The 20,974-nt window shown below is 43.1% G+C and overlaps 1 protein-coding gene across 11 annotated transcripts in view; it reads left to right on the forward strand.

Annotated features, from left to right (window-relative positions):
• erg (ETS transcription factor ERG) overlaps positions 1 to 20,974 on the forward strand; it is a 301,473-nt gene that overhangs the window by 266,326 nt on the left and 14,173 nt on the right. For 7 of the 11 annotated variants that reach the window (XM_063050372.1, XM_063050374.1, XM_063050373.1 and 4 more), the window contains 4 exons: positions 7,610 to 7,666; positions 11,957 to 12,037; positions 15,557 to 15,628; positions 18,223 to 18,285. In XM_063050372.1, coding sequence (XP_062906442.1) covers positions 7,610 to 7,666; positions 11,957 to 12,037; positions 15,557 to 15,628; positions 18,223 to 18,285 — 273 coding nt within the window. The remainder of the gene's footprint in view (positions 1 to 7,609; positions 7,667 to 11,956; positions 12,038 to 15,556; positions 15,629 to 18,222; positions 18,286 to 20,974) is intronic. The other 4 variants (XM_063050370.1, XM_063050369.1, XM_063050377.1 and 1 more) reach the window with 2 other exon arrangements.

The following is a 20,974-nucleotide window of genomic DNA, read 5'->3' on the forward strand; positions in this document are numbered from 1 at the left end:
ATGGTAATTCATGCAGTAGAATGCTTCTCCTGCTAAATGTGAGATTGCAGGGTACCTATTGGTCTCCTTGATGACTACGTCTACAGGAAGTGCATCCAACCTCAGCTTCTAAGTGACAAGGTCAAGGAACTGGAGCTGGAGCTGGATGCACTCAGGATCACCCAGGAGGCTGAAAACTTCATAGATGAGACATTTACTGAGGTGGTCACACCCAGAGTGCAGGCTTCATGGGTACATGGGTGACCAGCAGGAGAAGCAAGCAGTCCATGCCAGGGTTCCCCTGTGGCCATTCCCTCAGCATCAGCTATACCCTTTGCAAACTGCTGCGTGGTATGACATCTCAGGGTACCACAGCAGCAGCCAGGCCATTGGCTCTGTGGCTCAGCAGGGAAGGGTAAAGTCAGCAGAACAATAGTGATAGGAGCTTCAATAGGTGGGGCCATAGCAATCATGAGAAGTTAAGGCTTTTCTTTCATGGCCACAGAGTCAGGATGGTATGTTGCTTTCTAGGTTCTAGGGTACAGGATGTCTCAGAGCACCAGCAGAAGATTTTCAAGAGTGTGGGTGAACAGCCAGAGGTCGTGGTGCACGTTGGCACCAATGGCAAAGGGTGGAAAGGGTGAGAGGTCCTGCACAGTGAGTATAGGGAACTAGAGAAGACTCTGAAGTACAGGAATTCCAAGGTAGTAATCTCTGGATTACTCCCAGAACCCTGTGCTAGACAAGTTAAGAATAGGACATCAGTGCAAATGAATGAGTGGCTGAGGAAGTGGAGTGTGGTGGGGTGGGGGAAGCAGGTTTTCAGATTTCTGGATCTGTGGGATCACTTCTGGGGAAGGTAAGACCTATACAAAACAGCTGGGTTACACCTGAGCTCGAGAGAACAAATATCCTTGTGGGCAGGTATGTTGGTGATGGTTTAAACTAAGTTGATAGGTGTATGGGAACTGAAGTGATAAGGTTCAGGATGGGGCAGTTGGTATACAGTTGATGCATTGTGTAGTGAGGCTGTGAGGAAGAACAGGCAGATAATTTATTTGCTGATACAGTGTGGAGTAGGCCTTTCAAGCCCTTTGAACATCGTTGTCCAGCAGCTCCTGACAACCCTGATTAACCCTAACCTAATCACGGGGCAATTTACAATGACCAATTAACCTACCTGGTATGTCTTTGGACTGTGGGAGGAGACCCACGCATTCCAGGGGAGGACATACAATCTCCTGTAGAGGACGCTGGGATTGAACTCTGAATTCCTGCGCCCCCAGCTGTAATAGCGTTGCGCTAACATCACGCTACCATGGTGCCCATGGGGGCAAAATCGAAAAGGGTGATGAATACAGAACTGAAGGTGTTATATTTGAAGGCTCACAGTGTACAGAATAAGGTAGATGATCTTGTGGCACAGTTAGAGATTGCCAGGTGTGACATTATGGGCATCACTGAGTCGTGGCTGAAAGAAGATCATAGTCGGAAGCTTAACATCCAAGGATACACATTGTACCGAAAGAAGAAGCAGGTAGGCACTGGGTTTGGGATGGTTCTGTTAGTAAAAGATGAAAGCAAATCCTAAGAAAGATGACATATGATCAGAAAATGTAGAGTCCTTGCGGATAGAATTAAGAAGATGCAAGGGTAAAAAGACCCTGATACGAGTTATATACAGGCCCCCGAACAGTGGCCAGGATATGGGATATAAATTTCAATGGGAAATAGAAAAGGCATGTAAAAAGGGCAATATTATAATGGCCATGGGTGATTTCAATATGCAGGTAGATTGGGAAAATCAAGTTGGTGCTGGATCCCAAGAGACAGAATTTGTAGAATGCTTACAAGATAGCTTTTTAGAGCAGCTTGTGTTGAGCCCACTAGGGGAAGACAATACTGGATTGGGTGTTGTGTGATTAACCAGATGTAACTAGGGAGCTTAAAGTAAAGGAAACCTTAGAAAGGTAATGATGATAATATGATAGAATTCACCCTGCAGTTTGAAAGAGAGAAGATAAAATCAGATGTATGAATATTACAGTGGAGTAAAGGGCTTTACAGAGGAATGAGCGAGGAGCTGGCCAAATTTATTTGGAAGGGAACACTAGCAGAGATAATGACAGAACAGCAATGGCTGGTGTTTCTGGGGGCAAGTAGGAAGGCGCAGGATTGATTAATCACAAAGAATAAGATGTATCCTAAAGGGAGGATCAGGCAACTGTGGCTGACAAGGGAAGTCAAAGACAGCATTAAAAACAAAAGAGAGGGCATATAATATAGCAAAAATTAATATGAAGTTAGAGAATTGGGAAGCTTTTAAAAACCGACAGAAGGCAACTAAAAAAACATAAGGAGAGAAAAAATGAATTATGAAGGTATGCTAGCCAACAATATCAAAAAGGATACCAGAAGTTCTTTCAGATATATAAAGGGTAAAAGAGCGGTGAGAGTGGATATTGAACTGCTGGAAAATAGTGCTGGAGAGGTAGTGATGAGGGACAAAGAAATGGCAAATGAACTTAATAAGTATTTTGCATCAGTCTTTACTATGAAATTTGAGCATGTCAGGGGACAGAGATGAGTGCTGTTGCTATTACTAAGGAGGAGGTTCTCAGGAAGCTAAAGGGGCTGAAGGTAGATAAGTCACCTGGACCAGATGGACTACACTCCAGGGTTCTGAAAGAGGTGGTTGAAGGCAATAGTAATGATCTTTTAAGAATCACTAGATTCTGGAATTCCAGAGGACTGGAAAATTGCAAATGTCACTCCACTCTTTATGAAGGAGTAAATCAGAAGTAAGGAAATTTTAGGCCAGTTAACCTGACTTCAGTGGTTGGGAAGATATCGGAGTCCATTATTAAGGATGAGCTTTTGTGGTACTTGGAGGTACATGATAAAGTAGGCCGAAGTCAACATAGTTTCTTTAAGGGGAAATCTTGCCTAACAAATCAATTGGAATTCTTTGAAGAAAGAACAGGCAGGATAGACAAAGGTGAGTCAGTGGATGTTGTTTACTTGGATTTTCAGAAGGCCTTTGACAAGGTGATGTACATGAGGCTGCCTAACAAGACAAGAGTCCATGGTATGACAGGAAAGATACTAGCATGGATAGAAGATTGGCTGACTGACAGGAGGCAAAGAATTGGAGTAAAGGTTGTCTTTTCTGGTTGACTGCTGGTGACTAGTGGTGGTCCATAGGGGTTGGTTTTGGCACCACTTCTTTTCATGTTATATGTCAATGATTTGGATAACAGCATTGACAGTTTTGATGCCAAGTTTGCAGACTATACAAAGAAATATGGAGGGGCAGGTAGTGTTGAGGAAGAAGGGAGTCTGCGGAAGAAGTTGGACAGATTGGGAGAATAATTAATGAAGTGGAAGATGGAAATATAGTGTTGGGAAATGTATGGTCATGCACTTTGGTTGAAGGAATAATAATGTAGACTATTTTATAAATGGGGAGAAAATTCAAAGCTCATGGTTGCAAAGTGACTTGGGAGTTTTTATACAGGATTCTCTGAAGGGTACCTTGCAGGTTGATTTGGTGCTAAGGAAGGTAAATGTAATGTTGGCATTCATTTTGAGAGGACTAGAATATAACAGGAAGGATGTGATACTGAGGCTTTATAAGACATTGGTCAGACTACACTTGGAGTATTGTGAGCAGGTTTCGGCCCGTTCTCTAAGAAATGATGTCTTGGTATTGGAGACAGTCCAGAGGGTGTGCATGAGAATGATTCCAGGAATTAAAGGGTTAACATATTAGGACCGTTTGATGGCTCTGGGCCTGGGCTTTAGAAGAATGAAGGGAAATCTCAATGAAACCTATGGAATATTGAAAGGCCTGGACAGATTGGACAGGGAGAAAATGTTTTCTATAGTGGGGGAGTATTGGACCAGAGGGCATAGCCTCAGAATAGAGGGACATCCATTTGGAACAGAGATGAGAAGGAATTTCTTTAGCCAGAGGGTGGTAAATCTTTGGAATATTTTGCAATGGACACCTGTGGATGCCAGGTTATTTAGTATATTGAAAGTGGAGGTTGATAGGTTAATCAAGGTGTCAAAGGTTATGGGAGGAATGGAGAAGAATGAGGTTGAGAGGGATAATAAATCAGCCATGATGAAATGGTGGAGCAGACTCAATGAGCTGAGTGGCCTAATTCTGCTCCTATGTCTTATGGTCTAAATTTATTATCAAAGTACATTATGTTACCATATACTACCCTGAGATTCATTTTCTTGTGGGCATTCAGAGTAAGTTCAAGAAACACAATAGAATCAATCTAAGGCTGCACCCAACAGGATGGACAGTCAACCAATGATCTAAACTCTATCACTTAGCCAGGGAACTGCTGTGACCTATCCAGTGAGGCAGATAGGAATTTACAGCACAGCAATAGATCATTCAGTCCTCTGACCTTTCCCAAAGTTCATACTCTTTTACAACCCTTCTCTTCTCCTCCTTTATCCCTCCCCACCTCCTTGTTCATCACCTCCATCTCCATTGTTTATTCTGCTAGAGTTGTCTTAAACGTGTCCATGCAAGTAACTTCAATTGTTTCACCTGCACACGGTGAGCCACTCTCTGACTTTAGCTGACACACACTTTCAGGGAGACATTCACTGGATTTTCCTCTCTTTTGTCTGATTATCAAGGGAGAACATGTTGCGTTGTGTTGTATGGTATTATGATTTAGGAGCTCCATATTTGTGTGGCGCAGCTGAGTGGGGGGGGGGAGATGCCTTTTGCTTGATTGATATTTAAATCAACTCCATGAGTGATTGCGTCTGCTCAGAATAATTCCACAAATGTTTTTTTTGGCAACTTTTCTTGATATCCTTTAAGATTTTGAGCTATTGCAAAGCACTAGCTAAAAGAAAAATGACCAGGTAAGACAGTGAATAACTATCGGACATAGTGTGACAGATGATAGAAATGAGCAGCAAACTGTAAGAGTAGTGACTGCAAGCATATGATCCCTTGTATTTGTATTAGATGGACTGTTACCTGGGATGGCTCACCTCAACCCTTGAGAGATGGTGGGCAGGTAGAGCACAATTAGAGTGGGTCATTAAGAAGGAGAAGTTGTGACTAAATGAGAGAAATATTGGGGGCATCAGCAATGTGAAGTGCATTAGTATAAAGTTCTGAAAGGGGAAGTAATGAGAAGAATGAGAGATGACCTCATTGAAACCTATCGAATGCTGAAAGGTCCCAATAGAGTGGATGTGGAGAGGTTGTTTCCTGTGGTGGGGAGTCTAAGACCAGAGGACTCAGCCTCAGAATGGAAGGGTGTCCTTTTAGAATGGAGATGAGGAGGAATTTCTTTAGCCGGAGACTGGTGAATCTGTGCAATACATTGCCACAGGCGGCTGTGGAGGCCAAGCCTTTAGGTATATTTAAGGCAGAGGTTGATAGATCCTTGATTGATCAGGGCATGAAGGGGGAAGACAGGAGATTGGAACTGAGAAGGAAAATTGGTCATCCCCAATGAAATGGCAGAGCAGACTTGATGGGCCAAATGGCCTAATTTTGCTTCTATATCTTATGGTCTTACAATCATGGGTGTGGCACGGAAATTGAGGTTGGGCAAGTTAGAATGGGGGAAGATTAGTGACAGGAATGACACGTGATCTCAGAGTTATGTTTTACAATCTTACTCCCTTGGCTCTGCACGGTTAATTTTTCCTTGATGTATGTATGTGCGTCTTGTATGTAGGTCTGGCATTCTTGAGTGGAGCAGATATTGGCGAGGCATGTCTGAAGCCACATGCAAAAGGCCCAGTCTTGTGCCTGCTTTATCCATGGACACTGCTCCTTAATTTATGGGCCCTTATCAATGCAGGAGACAAAGTACTAATAAAGATGAGAAAGTCTGCAGATGCTGGAGATCCAAAACACACACACAAAATGGCAGAGGAACTCAGCAGGTCGGGCAGCGTCGATGGAAATGAATAGATAGTTGACGTTTCAGGCCAAGACCCTTCTTAGGACTGGAAAGGAAGCGGGAAGATGCCAGAATAAAAAGGTGGGGGGTGGGGCGAGAGAAGGAGGCCAGCTGGAAGGTGATAACTGAAGCCAGGTGGGCGGTGAAAGTCAAGGGCTGGAGAAGAAGGGATCTGATAGGAGAGGAGAGAGGACCATGGGAGAAAGGGAAGGAGGAAAGGACCCAAGGAGAAGTAATAGGCAGTTGAGAAGAGGTAAAAGTTGGAGTGGGATTAGAGCAAAGCACTGACCATTGATAATAAGTTTGAACTTCTGGCTTCTCATGTTGCAGAGCTCGTCGACCATTTAGAACTAGAAAAACATGCTGAGGTTCAAGCCTGTTGTAACTAACTAATTAATTTGTCTAAACTTCATTTGGTTACCCCCGAATAAGCCGTATAGCAAATAGATGCAGGCTCCCAAATTCATTCCATAGCTGGGGCTAGTGAATAGCTGATGTTGAGGAAGCTTCTTGCTAGAGCATTATATGGCAATATAAGATGCAGAGAGGAGGGCACTGCACTGACGATTGTACTGCTGTCCATTTCCTGTCATGCTTCAGCCTCCTTAATATTGGCTTAAGGCCAACTCAGCCTTATTATTTTCAAAGGGAGGGTAAAGCTGAGGCCACCACTGGAACTTTGCAGTACTGGGGCAAGGTACTTAACTGCATGCTCACCTGGGAATGTGCTGTCTTCTCCCCAAAACAGTAATCAATATCAGCAAGAAGCTCCTATGTATTAATTCGTTGCCACAGATAGCTGTAGATGCCAAGCTATTGGGCATATTTAAAACAGAGGTTGATAGGTTCTTGATTAGTAAGGGCATCAAATGTTATAGCAGGAGAATGGGTTTGAGAAGGTTAATAGCTCAGCCATGATTGAATGGTGGAGCAGACTGGATGGACCACATGGCCTAATACTGCTCCAATGTCTGATAGTCTTAAGGAAGCAAACTCTAGCAAAAGTATTAGAAGGTTAAGAAAGTCAAGGTAAATGTATGTGTTTATTGTTTATTTAGAGTAATTGATTTTATGTCAGAAATGATCATGTCAATCAAGCCTAATTACAACTGAATATCATCTGGAGTAATGTTAGAATAGAGAATAATTATGATTCATATTCACATGTAAAAATACTAACAAAAAATCCAAAGTGTAAGACCTTAGGAAATCATACCTTCAGATCTCACGGCAAAAGGTTGAGGGAGCTGCTGACTTTGTTGTGCCTCAAAAGATATTCTTGCCTATTCAAATTGATCTGGTCAACACCATTTACCTTGATAGTTAGGGGAATGCAGTGAGGGGTACTGATGGTGAGGGTCACATGTAACTACTGTTCAGCTCTGTCTCTCAGGAGTTATTCTGCTTCTCTTGATTCTAATTCTGCTGAAGTAAAGAAATTTACTCTTTTTATCTCTAAGCCATATCCATGACAGGAAAACCTGAGGTAGAAACTGTTCTTAATACGGAGAATGCTGGAAATACGCAACAGCTCAGGCAGCGCCTGTGGAGACAGTCACAGAGTTAATGTTTCATGCCTATGACCTTTGATCAGAAACTGTTATACTTTGTGATTTTTTTGTAGACATTAAGCGGTCATCAAATGGTGACTAATTTAGCAATGCATTTTCAAGTGTTCCTCAGGTTTTCCTCTCCTGCCTGTGGCCAAGGAAATAGCCATCACCAAAAAGGTGAGTCTTTTTCATATACAGCTTGATGGGGAGCTATGAGGAGCAAATGTCCTTCTCCCAGCTCCACAGCATAATGAAGGGCTGCTGCTGGCCTGTGATTTACCCCGACAATGTCCTCCCCACCTGTCCTTCCTAACCCTCTCCTCTTCCACTCTGTAAGTCATTTCAAGTTCTTCTGTTTCATTTTAGTTATTTTCCGAGTTCCACCAGCAACTCACTTAATTGATCCCAAAGTCCTCTTTCAGGTTAACTTTGATCTTCCTAATTGGGGCAGAGGACAGCTTCATGGATGGGGATGGGAATCTTGTCATTGCTATCCTTCATACCAAGTGTCAATCTCCATCTTAACTTATCCACTCAGGAATGATTCCCATATCAACTGTGTCCAAATGTTACTTGCATGATTCCAGAGTTTTGGTACTATCATCTTGTCCACAAGCTTCAAACTTGCTGAATGAAGAAACTTCCTGACAATTGTACTAAATTAATCTTCACCCATTTTGGTCATGTAGACATCTATACTTGTAATGTTCTCTCAGAACTGCATGAGCCATGTCCCCCTAGTCTTCTCCCAGGCTCCAATATTAGGTCGATGTTGCTCAGTCTTATAAATCTTCAGGTCTGGTCCTCCTGTACCTTCCTGCCTCACATGGTTCAGAACTGAGCATAATATTCATAGTGACCCTGCACTCTGTGGCATTAACATATCTTCTTCCAATTTATGCTCTGCTTCCTGGATGAAAGTCTACACTATTGTAGTTGCTTTGTTAGCTGGGCAGTTGTTATACATACTACAAGATCGGTTGTCTGTAAAATATAAAGCAGGAAATACTGGAAATACTCAGTAGTCGGTGGAGAAAAAGAGAGTTAATGTTTCAGTTTGATTACCTTTCATCGGAATTGTCATTAAAAGACCCATGATGAAGACTCTGGTGGCTGGATGTGGAAACTTTCCGAAAGAACTCTTACAATAAGGTGCCAGTGCTAAGATAAGAGATTCTCAACAAACACAACCCTCTTGCTTTGAACAGAGTTTTTACATTGCATTGGAGAGTTTATCGATTGATTCCAATTTTCGCCTTTAATTTTGCTGTTAGTCTTTCCTTGAGGCCACCGGATATTGGAGCAGAATTAGGCCATTTGGTCCATCAAGTCTGCTCCGCCATTTCATCATGGCTGGTCCATTTTCCCTCTCAACCTCAATCTCTTTCCTTCTCCCCATATCCCTTCATACCCTGACTAATCAGGAAACTATCACCCTCTGCCTTAAATATACCCAACAACTTGAATTGAAAAGAAAGATAGAAGATAATTTGCATCTGTGTATTTTGATGCGCTTATGGGGCCAAAGCTGGGACAACCTGTGGCACAAATGGGGCTGGAGGTAATGGAGAGCGAGTGAATTTTCCCTGAGCTTTTGTGTGCTTCCAGCAAGTGGACTCAAGTGCTCTCCGTGCAGAAAGAAGTGCTCCTTCTCCATTTGATTGGTCACGGGCCATGAATTCCCACAAGTCAGTGGGGCTATTACGCTTCTTCAAGAAAACTTTGATAACATATTTGAATCCTTTCCTTCGTTCACCAGACAATCATTTTTCTGTGATGGAGTTCAGTAATGAGGGTCTTTCTTGTGCAAGTGAATGAAACATATTGCTCGAAACAATGAATGATGAAATGAACCAGCTGAGTGTAATTAGCATGGCAGTGCTCAGGATTTTGGACCAGGAAAAAATATTGCATTTTTTTTATTCTACCAGTTAATTGGTAACAGGAGTGCAAAGGTTACTGCTACTCTGTGACCCATAAACTTTGGACTGGGTTTGGCATCTTGATCCTCAAGTATTCTTTTCCTTGGACAGCCAAAGGCCATGCTAGTGCACTGAAGACAATGGTGATTGTTTGCCTTTCAGTTAGCGTTGGCTCCCAAGAAAACGGGAAGTGGTCTATATAATTTTCCTCATCATGGATTTTGATGGTCGGAGGACAGGGCTGTGCAGCAAGTTCAGTTTGCTGGTGGAACTTTGCTGTGTGGATGTTAACTTTAAGGCTTCTGGTGTCAGTCATGACACAGGAGACTCATTGACTGACGTAAAATCTCTTGTGCCAGTGAATGAGCCTTTGGTGACTTCCTCTTTGGCATCCCAATATGAACATGTGTAAGTATTATCTGCATATTGTAGGTACATGACCGGGGTCATACCTTAGTTTCATCATCAGTTTTATCAAAGCTCTCTGACGTGTAATTCAGGCTGTTGCCATAATAGTCCCTCTGCTGTACAATCTCCTGTAACCGTGTGCATTTCCTCCGGGTGCTCCAGTTTCCTCTCACAGTCCAAAGGCATACAGGTTGGTAGGTTAATTGGTCATTGTAAAGTGCCCCGTGATTAGGCTAGAATTAAACTGGGGGACTGCTGGGTGGTGTGGCTCAAAAGGGACAGAGGGGCCTGTTCTGCATTGTATCTCAATAAATAAAATTGTTAAAAAGGCATTCCTTTTCACTTTCCTCTCTAATGTAACTCTTTTGTCCCCATTTGGACCAGAGATAGGATTAAGTCTGGTGCTGAACCGTTAACATTTGAGCAGTTATAGATGAGAAAATGCCTCTTGAGAGCTTTGTCCACCTCTGATGAAAGATAATCAGTCAGAAGCGATAATTCTTTGAATCTGTCTACAAATGCTGCCTAAACTGCTGAGTATTTCCAGAGTATTTTCTCTTTTACTTCAGATTTATAGCATTTGCAATTTTTACTTCCTTTGAAATCAATAGACAATGCACTATCTCTATTTACTTCAGCTCATTCTTTCCCAGGACTTGACACCCGTGGAACCCCATTTTCTCTTTCTACCTGAAAATGTTGTAAATTCAAACCTTATTGAAGCCTAATTAATGCTGCCCATTCACCTATGTCATGTCTTGTACTTTTCTCAGCACTGGTGGTGAATGCTCAATAAATGTGTCTTGGCCTTTCAAATGATAAGAACAAATTTACCCCATGAAGTGAGAATTGGTATTATCCACTCATACACACGGCATAGATAGACATAGAAAAGTACAGCATAGAAACAGGCCCATCTAGTCCATACTGAACCATTTAAACTACCTACTCCCATTGACCTGTACCTGGACCATGGCTCTCCGTACCCTTACTATTCATGTACCTAGCCAAACTTCTCGAGTTTGCGTGCACTACTTGTGCTGGAAGCTCATTCCACACTCTCATGAGCCTCCGATGTGAAGAAGTTTCTCCTTGTGTTCCCCTTAAACATTTTGCTTTTCACCCTTGATCTATGAGCTCTGGTTGTAGTTCCACCCAAACTCAGTGGAAAAAGCCTGCTTGCATTTATCCTCTCTATACCCCCTCATAATTTTGTATACCTCTATCAAATTTCCCCTCAGTCTTCCAAGTTCCAAGAAATAAAGTCCTAACCCATTCAACCTTTTCTTATAACTCGGGTCCTCCAGTCCCAGCAACATCCTTGTAAATTTTCTCTGCACTTTTTCAACCTTGTTTACATGTTTCCTATAGGTTGGTGACCAAAACTGCACCCAATACTCCAAATTAGGCCTCACCAGTGATTATGCATGCACAGAACTAGAGCTTCACAAAATAATGTACTCGTCATTATTGGTAGTAATAGTAACAAGGACATTGTTGCTTAAGATACAGAATAGCTGAGAGGTTTCAGTAAGCCTATTCTTTTGCAGGACAGAACATTTATTTTTTAATGCTGCGTTTAGTGGTAATGCCAAGCCAGCCAGACTGGAGATGATTGGGCAATTTCCTTTTAATGATATTTGGTGATATCAGTACAGCACATACCCTATACTTAGGTAGCTATACTACATTTTATTTTCCCTTCAGCAGAACTTACCCTGCCTTTAATGGGAGAGGTCGTTACAGTCCAAAGACGTACCAGTTAGTAGTTTAATTGGTCATTGTAAATTGTCCTGTCATGAGGCTAGTGTTAAATAGGCGTTTTGCTGGGCTGCATGGCTTGTTGGGCCAAAAGGGCATGTTCCACACTGTATCTCTAAATAAATAAATAATTTTCTCCTCCCCTTTTAAGCAGTCTCTGTTGAGTAAGCTGACTGTTTACTAAACAATAGACTGTTTGCTCGGAGTGATATGCCCCTCCCCATCTCCAACTCATTGGCTGACACAGTGTTGTCAATAAATACTTCATTTTTAAAAAAAATCCATAGTTGGCACAAACTTTTTCCTGTGTAACTGTCACTTTTCAAAAGGATAACGTTTTGGTGACTTTTGAATCGAATCATTTCCTATTTTGCAGCACCACTTCCTCATTTGACTTCAGATGATGTCGATAAAGCCTTGCAAAACTCTCCGCGTCTGATGCACGCCAGAAACACAGGTAATATATTAAAACTGAGCTGTCAACCACCAACTTTCCATTCTCCCCCAACCCTACATCCCAGTACATATACTGAACCACAGCTAGCTAGATGAGCATTGGCCAAAACCCAACAGACCCTTTCTTGTTTGTCCTCTTTCTTGACAAAACAAAATTCAAAACCAAGGCACAGGACCTAGAATGGGACATGTAAATTATCCCTGAATACCAATATTAGAATTTTGATTGGGCTACAGAGGATGAAGGGATGTGTAGGAGAGGAGAATTTTACTATTAAATGACAGGGAGTTAGGTTATTTAGATTTTGTGTGGATAATGGGCTGTACAAAGTTAGATTGGCAGTACATCCTTTTATACTGCTCTTCTAGTATGCTGCGTGTTACAGAAAAGAATTGTGAAAAATTTTCATTACGTATCACTACTTGGCAAATGTAAAACCTTCTAATATTTGATGTGCATAAAAGAAATTCCAGTTTTTGCTCATCAACCTTTAAATAACATTGCAATTTGTATGGATGATGTGATTTTATTCAATAATATTTAGTTTCAAGGATTTTTCCAGAGTTTTTCTGTTTCTGTTGAGTCTGACTAGCTTTCAGCGAGTGACCTGTGTCTCTCTTCTTGGCCAGCTGAATATAATTCCAACGTACCAAAGACACATGAATGGTCATGAATTTCTGACAGTACTCTCTCTTTTTCTGCACTCGCCATTGTTTCTAACTGTTATCTTTCCAGCTTCTTAACTTTTTCTCCCACTGTGTGCATATCAAAAGGAGAAAGGAATAGGCTTAAAGTGAGAGGAAGGGGATGTGTGGAGTAAGAGGTGGTGATGGAATCAGAAACAACTATATTTAGGCGTTTATACTACTCAGGGCGTCGGAGTTTGGAGTTCAGTTCCAGCGAGTTCTGTGCAACTTGTACGTCCTACCCGTGAGCGCATGGGTTTCCTCCAGGTGCTCCAGTTTCCTCCCACATTCCAAAGATGTACCAGTTAGTAAGCTGATTGGTCACTGTAAATTGTCCTCTGATTAGGCTAAGGGTAAATAGGTGGATTGCTGGGCCATACTGACTAGTTGCACTGGAAGGACTTGTAACGTGCTTTATCTCTGTATAAATAAAAATAAATTTTAAAAAACAGGCCAAAGCTCACTCATACAGTGAAGGGATGACTAAGAAGAACCTGACTGAAGTACTTACTGTCATGAGTTGCTTTTTAAAGAGGTGGACAGGGACTTTGATTCCTGTGGTTGGTGAGTGCAGGTTATAATAGGGAAGGAGGTAGAAGCTAGGTGTAAAGAATTTATCAGTAGTTATCTATGAGACCAATGAGGATGTGAAATATAAGGTTTGGTGGACTGTTTGATGCTGAACGAATGAACTGGGAGCATTGGCACTCCCAAAGGGGGCATGGCACGGAGGGAGGAGGTAATTAGCATTAGACAATGCTTGTGTGCACTCGAATGACACATTTAGGTAATTTGGTCTAAATGGCTTATTTCTGCGCTGTTGACTCAATACAAAAAGAGCTGTTGTGGAGTTTCTAGATGGCGGATATTTCATCAATTAATTGAATGCAAAATGACTGATTCCATTGTAGTTATAGTCACCTCCTTCATCTTTTCCATGATATAACAGCCTCACGTCAGGAAGCTCACCAATGTCTTTACTTCCTCAGGAGATTAAAGAAATTTGCCACGTCCCTTTGACCCTTACCAGCTTTTATCAATACCCCATAGAGAGCATTCTATGCAGATATCTCACGGTTTAGTATGGCAACTGCTCTGCCTGTAACCACAAGAAACTGCATCACAGTTCAGTATATCACAGACACCAGACTCTTATCCATAGACTCTCTGTACACTTCTCATTGCTTTAGTAAAGTAGCCGACATTATCAAAGCCTGCACCCACTCCAACCATTTTCTCTTCTCCCACTCCCGTCGGACAGAAGATGCAAAAGCCTGGAAGCATGATCCACTAGGCTCAAGACAGCTATAAGAATATTGAATAGTTCCCCAGTCCCAGAAAGTGGACTACTGACCTCACAATCTATCTTGTTATGACTTTGTAGCTTTTGTTCACCTGAAATGCATTTTTCTGTAATTGTATCACTTTATTCTGCATTCTGTTATTGATTTAATTTGTACTACCTTAATGCACTGTTGTAATGAATTGATCTGTATGAACGATGTACAAGACAAGCATTTCACTGTATCTTGGTACATGATGCATTACATCTTTATTATCCCTTTGACAATTTGTGCCAAATAGGTGAAATCTCGGTTTCTTGGACAATTCGAAGTTCCTGTGTTGGCCTGAGAACCACACAGCCACCTCTTTTCTCCCTTCTCCAATATTGATTCCAGTTTGCTACTCTTGATCTTTGCTATAATTTAGAGACACAGTACGATAACAGGCCCTCCTGGTCCTGTCAGCCCACACCGCTCAATTACACCCATGTGACCAACTAACCTATTAACCTGTGCACCCTTGGGATCTGGGACAAACCGGAGCACCCAGAGGAAACCCACACAGTCACAGGCAGAACGTCTGAACTCTCTGCAGACAGCTGTGGAATTGAACCCAGGCCACTGATGCTCTAATAGTGTTACACTAATCGCTGCATCACCAAACTGAGCATACATTTTACTTTGTCTTTGACTTTTATTGCATCAAATAGTTTTATTTGTCCCTGACATGAACTTGCCGTTTACTTTCTGGGGTGATTCACAACATAAGTGGTGTGCCCGTGTGAAGAAGAAAGAGAGTCAAGGGAGCTGGTACCATGGAGGCCGACAAACCTCTGAGCCCTTTGCCAAGCATGTGGAACGCAGCTCATGAGTGGGAATGCATTTCTTTCAGGGAGACATCTTCCAAAGGAGCTGGGCCTGACCCCAACCCTTACCACTGTGAAGAAATGTGTTGGTTGCTTCCTTTTTCTCAGTGTAAATCTGCTCATGAAGATCTCTGAATGTAATTGTACAAAAGAAAAAACACCCTGAAATCACATTCAGTCCACTTGTTCTTTCTTAACCCACTATCACCCATATCCCAGACTCTTCCACATACCCCACACCAATGCTGGAGTTTTAGGATTTTAGTTTAGATTTAGTGATACAGCATGGTAACAGGCCCCTCTGGCCAAACAAGCCCGCACTGCCCAGTTATCCATATGTGATCAGTTAACCTACTAACCTGTATGTCTTTAGACTGTGGGAGGAAACCGGAGCACCAGGAGGAAACCCACACCATCACAGGGAGGACGTACAAACTCCTTACAGGGAATTGAACCAGGGCTACTGGTGCTGTAACAGCATTATGCCAAAAGCTGGGCTACTGTGCCGTCCTGAATTCTGATTTCCAAAGAGCAACCAAGAATTTAGTTGATTATTCCCTTCCAACCACAGGGGCCAATCGCTCAGTGATATTGGAATCGGTGTGGTAGAATGATGCACTTGTATTTGGTCAATCACTGTTTGCACTTGATTGCTTTACTTGTATTTCCTCTTTATCTTTCTAGGGGGTGCAACATTCATTTTTCCAAATCCATCAGTTTATCCTGAACCAACCCAGAGACTGACAGTGAGACCCGGTAAGATTCTGCAACGCAAACACAACTGAGAAGTGGCCAGTGGTAAAGATGTATCTTTAGAAAGATACCTAGAGATCGAATCCTACCCTCCCTCAGTGTGGTAAACATACATGGCATATTATGTTAAGACCCAAATAAATTCCCTGTGAAAATTCAAGAAATTGGACAAGGAAGTGTTCAGAAGGAAGACGTTATGGCATGTATAGTGTGGACAGCCAGCACATTTTCCCAGTGTGGCAATGGCCGATACCAGAGGACATCTGGTTAGGGTGGAGGGAAGTTTAAGGGAGATGTAAGAGGTAGGATTTTTCATTTGGAAGCTGGTAGGTGCTTGGAATGCCCTACCAGGGGTAATGGTAGAGGCTGATATCATAGGGACATTTAAAAGATTCGTTGATAGACATGTGGGTGTAAGAAAAGATGGAAGGTTACGGGCTGTGTAGGCTGGAAGGGTTATATTGATCATGGAGTAGGACTATATAGGTTAGCACAACATAATGAGCCAAAGGGCCTGTACTATGCTTTGCTGTTCAATGTTCTAATGCTATGGGTTGGTTCATTAAAGGCCAATTTATACTTGTGCGTCAAATCGACGCCATAGGTACAGCGAAGACGCATACCCTATGCCGAACCCTACACCGTAGCCTGACGTGCACCTCCCCAAAAATGTAACTACACGTTGCAGCGACGCAGACCACAACAACTGTGATTGGTCCGCTTGGTAGCATCGCATTTCCTCCTACGCTGCAATAGCTTCCCATTGGGCGACTGAAGGGCAGGGAAGGAACTCTGGCTGCAATGCTTTCCATAAAGCTTTACAGACCTCCGAAATTATGGAGGACCTTGTGCTTGACGTCAGTTTGTAGCTAGCTGCTGCAGCCTGTTGACTTCCACCTGAAGCTAAAACCCGAATGGTGATTGCCAGTCTCTGAATATACTGTGTGTTCACTGATGCGAAATAATTGGTTGAAAACGATGAACCAAGTCATCAAATCTACCGGCCGACATCCAAAATTATTTGAAATGCATTTCTTCGTCCGTGTCTCTCAATGGCCGGACAAGCACAGAAAATTCACCCTCCTTCAGTTTTAGTCGCCATTGTTTGAAGTTTGAGTTTCTTTGTGTTGAGTTTCAACACGAAGAAACTCAACACAGTGGCATAGAAACCCCACCGCCAACTAGCGTTTTTGCGGTGAATTGCAGAGCGATGCAGACACACCAACGCACAAGTATAAATGCTCACAACAGCGTAGCCCACTTGTGTAGGCTACGGCGTAAGCTAATATGCACAAGTATAAATCAGCTTCACGAAGGCAACTGCACTGTTCCTGTCAGGATTTGTAAAAAGAGCTTCAATCAATGGCTCGCAAGTTGTTGAAAAACATATTGTAGTTTGAAGTACTCTCCAATATTTATTTATTTATTAGGAGGTACAGCGCAGAATAGGCCCCTCTGGCCTAATGAATCGTGCTACCCAGCAACCCACCTACCTAACACTAGCTTAATCACAGGACAATTTACAATGACCAACTAATCTACTGACCAGTACGTCTTTGGACTGTGGGAGGAAAGCAGAGCACCTGGACGAAACCCAGGCGGTCACAGGGAGAGCGTACAAACTCTTTGCAGACAGCGCCGGAATAGATGCCCCGTGCTGTAATAGTGTTGTGCTAACCATGACACCTCAGCTGCCAAAGGCCAGTTAGAGAAAACTGCCTGGAAATGAGGGAAAATGCAGGGGAGAGAGAGGATAAGGCATTCTCCTGGGTGGCTGGGCTCATGACAGCCTGCACCAGATGGGTCCCACACAGTGAGTAATCTCATGTTGCTTGGGGTTGTGGTTTGGCGAAGGCAGGCAGCTCAGTTGTGATTTGTACAAAAAGGCCAGCGGCCAGTGAAAGGACCAACCTTGTTGCAGAGCACATTACCCTAAGCCTTGAAGGCGAAAGGCGGCAGATGCACTGTGTAAGGAGGCGTTGCCGAGAGCTTTGTTGCTGCTCATGAGCTACATCACTTCACCGCTGTGGCAATGAATGCAAAAGCACCATGTGATGCAAGTACATATACAAAATGCTGGAGGAAACAGGTCAGGCTGCAACTATGGGAAGGAATAAACAGTCTACATTTCAGATCAAACCCTTTCATCAGGCCAGTCCTCAGCCCAAAACATCGACTGTTTCTTCCTTTTCCGAAATGCTGCCTGACCCACTGCGTTCCTCCTGCATTTTGTGTGTGCGTTGCTCTGGATTTCCAGCATCTGCAGAATCTCTTGTGTTTTCTAATGTAAGATTGTTTAGTGTCACATCTGTGCCTACACGTACATGTGCATTTGACAATAAACTGAACTTCATGAGTTGGAGGGCTGCAAAGACTGCAGCAACAGTGTGAATAGGAAGTACGGGTGCCAGATCAAGGTTAGCACGATCCAAGTCGTCCCACAGCGGCTACCACATTTTAGTTCTGTTAAAGAGATAAATAATGCTTCACACCAGACGTCCAGGGTTATCACCAGCCACCAGTCTGCTATGGTTCTGTAACTGTGTCAGAGTATTTTAATTGATGACTATTTCATTCATTCCACTTTCTATTTTTAGATTTGCCTTATGATGCAACCAGACGATCAGGGTGGGGAAGTCATGCTGGAGTTCCGCCAAAGGGTAATAAGTTTACCGTCTGTAATACTGATCAATGGGGACCCTTGTCTCCACACGCACTACACATGAAGTCACAGTTGGTCAGCCTTTTTCTCTGCATAGTCTGTGCTCATCAAGGTGACAACGATTACTTGTGGGGAGTGGAACTCTTGGGATGAGTTCCATTGACAGACACCAGTCCTTGCCAGCCTATTACATACACTCTGTGGGCACTTTACTGAGTACCTCCTGTACCTAATAAAGTGGCTAGTGAGTGTGTGTTTGTGTTCTTCTGCCGCTGTAGCCCAGCCACTTCAAGGTCTGACGTGTTGTGTGTTCAGAAATGCTCTTCTGCACACCACTGTTCTAACGCATGGTTTTTTGAGTAACTGTCACCATCCTGTCAGTTTGAGTCAGTCTGGCCATTCTCCTCTGGCCTCTCTCATCAACAAGGCATATTTTTCCCACAGAACTGCTGCTCGCTGGATATTTTCTTGCAACATGCACAAAATGTTGGAGGAAATCAGCAGGCCAGGCAGCATCTATAGAAAAGAGTAAACAGTTGATGTTTCAGGCCGAGACCCTTCAGCAGGACTGGAGAAAAAAAGATGAGCCGTCCTTCTAACTCTGACTCCTCGTCTTTTTTTTCTCCAGTCCTGTTGAAGGGTTTTGGCCCGAAACGTTGACTGTACTTTTTTTCATAGATGCTGCCTGGCCTGCTGAGTTCCTCCACCATTTTGTGTGTGTTGCTTGGATTTCCAGCATCAGCAGATTTTCTCTTGTTTTGTTTTGCTTTGCACCATTCTCTATAAATACTAGATATTGTTATGTGTGAGAATCCCAGGAGATCAGCAGTTTCTGAGATACTCAAACCACCCCATCTGGCACCAATAATCATTCCACGGTCAAAGTCACTTAAGTCCCATTTCTTCCCCATTCTGATGTTTGGTCTGAACAACTGAACCTCTTACCAAGTCTACATGCTTCTATGCATTGAGTTGCTGCCACATGATTGGCTAATTAGATACTTGTATTAACAAGCAGAAGTAGAGACGTACCTGATAAAGTGGCCCACTAAGTGTAGTTAAGTTCAACATTATTGCAGCTATATAGGACCCTGGTCAGACCCCCCTTGGAGTACTGTGCTCAGTTCTGGTCGCCTCACTATAGGAAGGATGTTGTAACCATAGAAAGGGTGCAGAGGAGATTTACAAGGATGTTGCCTGGATTAGTGAGCATGCCTTATGAGGTTAGGTTGCGTGAACTCGGCCTTTTTTTCCTTGGAGCGACGGAGGATGAGAGGTGACCTGATAGAGGTGTATAAGATGATGAGAGGCATTGATCATGTGGATAGTCAGAGGCTTTTCCCCAAGGCGGAAATGGCTAGCATGAGAGGGCACAGTTTTAAGGTGCTTGGAAGTAGGTATAGAGGAGATATCAGGGGTAAGTTTTTTACGCAGAGAGTGGTGAGTGCGTGGAATGGGCTGCTGGCGACTGTGGTGGAGGCGGATACGATAGGGTCTTTTAAGAGACTCCTGGACAGGTATATGGAGCTTAGAAAAATAGAGGGCTATGGGTAACCTTAGGTAATTTCTCAGGTAAGAACATGTTCGGCACAGCTTTGTGGGCTAAAGGGCCTGTATTGTGCTGTAGGTTTTCTATGTTTCTATTAACCCTCATTTGAATGGAAGCAGGAGCAGTGGGCACTGGATAGGCATCCTATTAATCACACAGGACATGATCAGTCACAATCTAGTTGCCTCTGTTGCTAAGTTATCCCTTTAATCCTTCGACCTTGTTTCGGCGGCCGGGGAGAGATCGAAGGCGCTCAGCAGAGGATGGCGCTCGGGAGGCTGTATTGGAGGGGTTGGTCGGAGGCTCAAAGTTTTCGGATGAACGGAAATGGCTGTGGTCGGGTGCTTCCAATTCATCGGCAGTTGTCGGTGCCTGGAGGTTTATGGCAGGGTGTTTCTCCCTTTTGCCGCCTGCTATCGGGGACTCGGGAGTTGATTGGGACTTGAGACTTCTTTTGTACCGTGCCCATGGTCTATTCTTTATCAAATTACGGTATTGCTTTGCACTGCTGTAACTATACATTATAATTATATGGTTCTGTCAGTGTTGGTCTTTGGTTTGTCCTGTTTTTCTGTGATATCACTGTGGAGGAACATTGTATCATTTCTTAATGCATGTATGCATTTCTAAATGACAATAAACAAGGACTAAGTGTTCTCATAATGTAATCTAATCTAAACCTGCTCCACTATGGGCTATTCTTATTCTCGTCTACTCTACTTTTCTCCCTGTTTCTTTGTAACCCTCAGACACAGGGCTGCACAATAGCATAGTGGTTAGCCCACTGCCAGCGGCCCGGGCTCCATTCCCACCACTGTCTATAAGAGGTTTGTACACTTTGTCTGTGACCACGTGAGTTTCCTCCAGGTGCTCCAGTTTCCCCCCACATTCCAAAGAAGTATGTGCTTAGCAGGTTAATTAGTCACATAGATGTAATTGGGGCAGTGGGGTTCATTGGAGCCTGTTACCATGCTGTATCTCAAAGCATAATAATACGTGAGCATAGTCGATGCCTCAGCCACAACAGCTCCCTAGAGTAAAGAATTCCAATGATACAGAGTCTTTTGAAGAAGCTTCTCCCCCCTGAGGTGGGTAACCCATTATTCTGCAACTGTACCTGCTAATTTTAGTTTTCCCA

Source organism: Mobula hypostoma, chromosome 6 (assembly GCF_963921235.1).
Source record: "Mobula hypostoma chromosome 6, sMobHyp1.1, whole genome shotgun sequence".
Lineage (NCBI taxonomy): Eukaryota > Metazoa > Chordata > Chondrichthyes > Myliobatiformes > Myliobatidae > Mobula > Mobula hypostoma.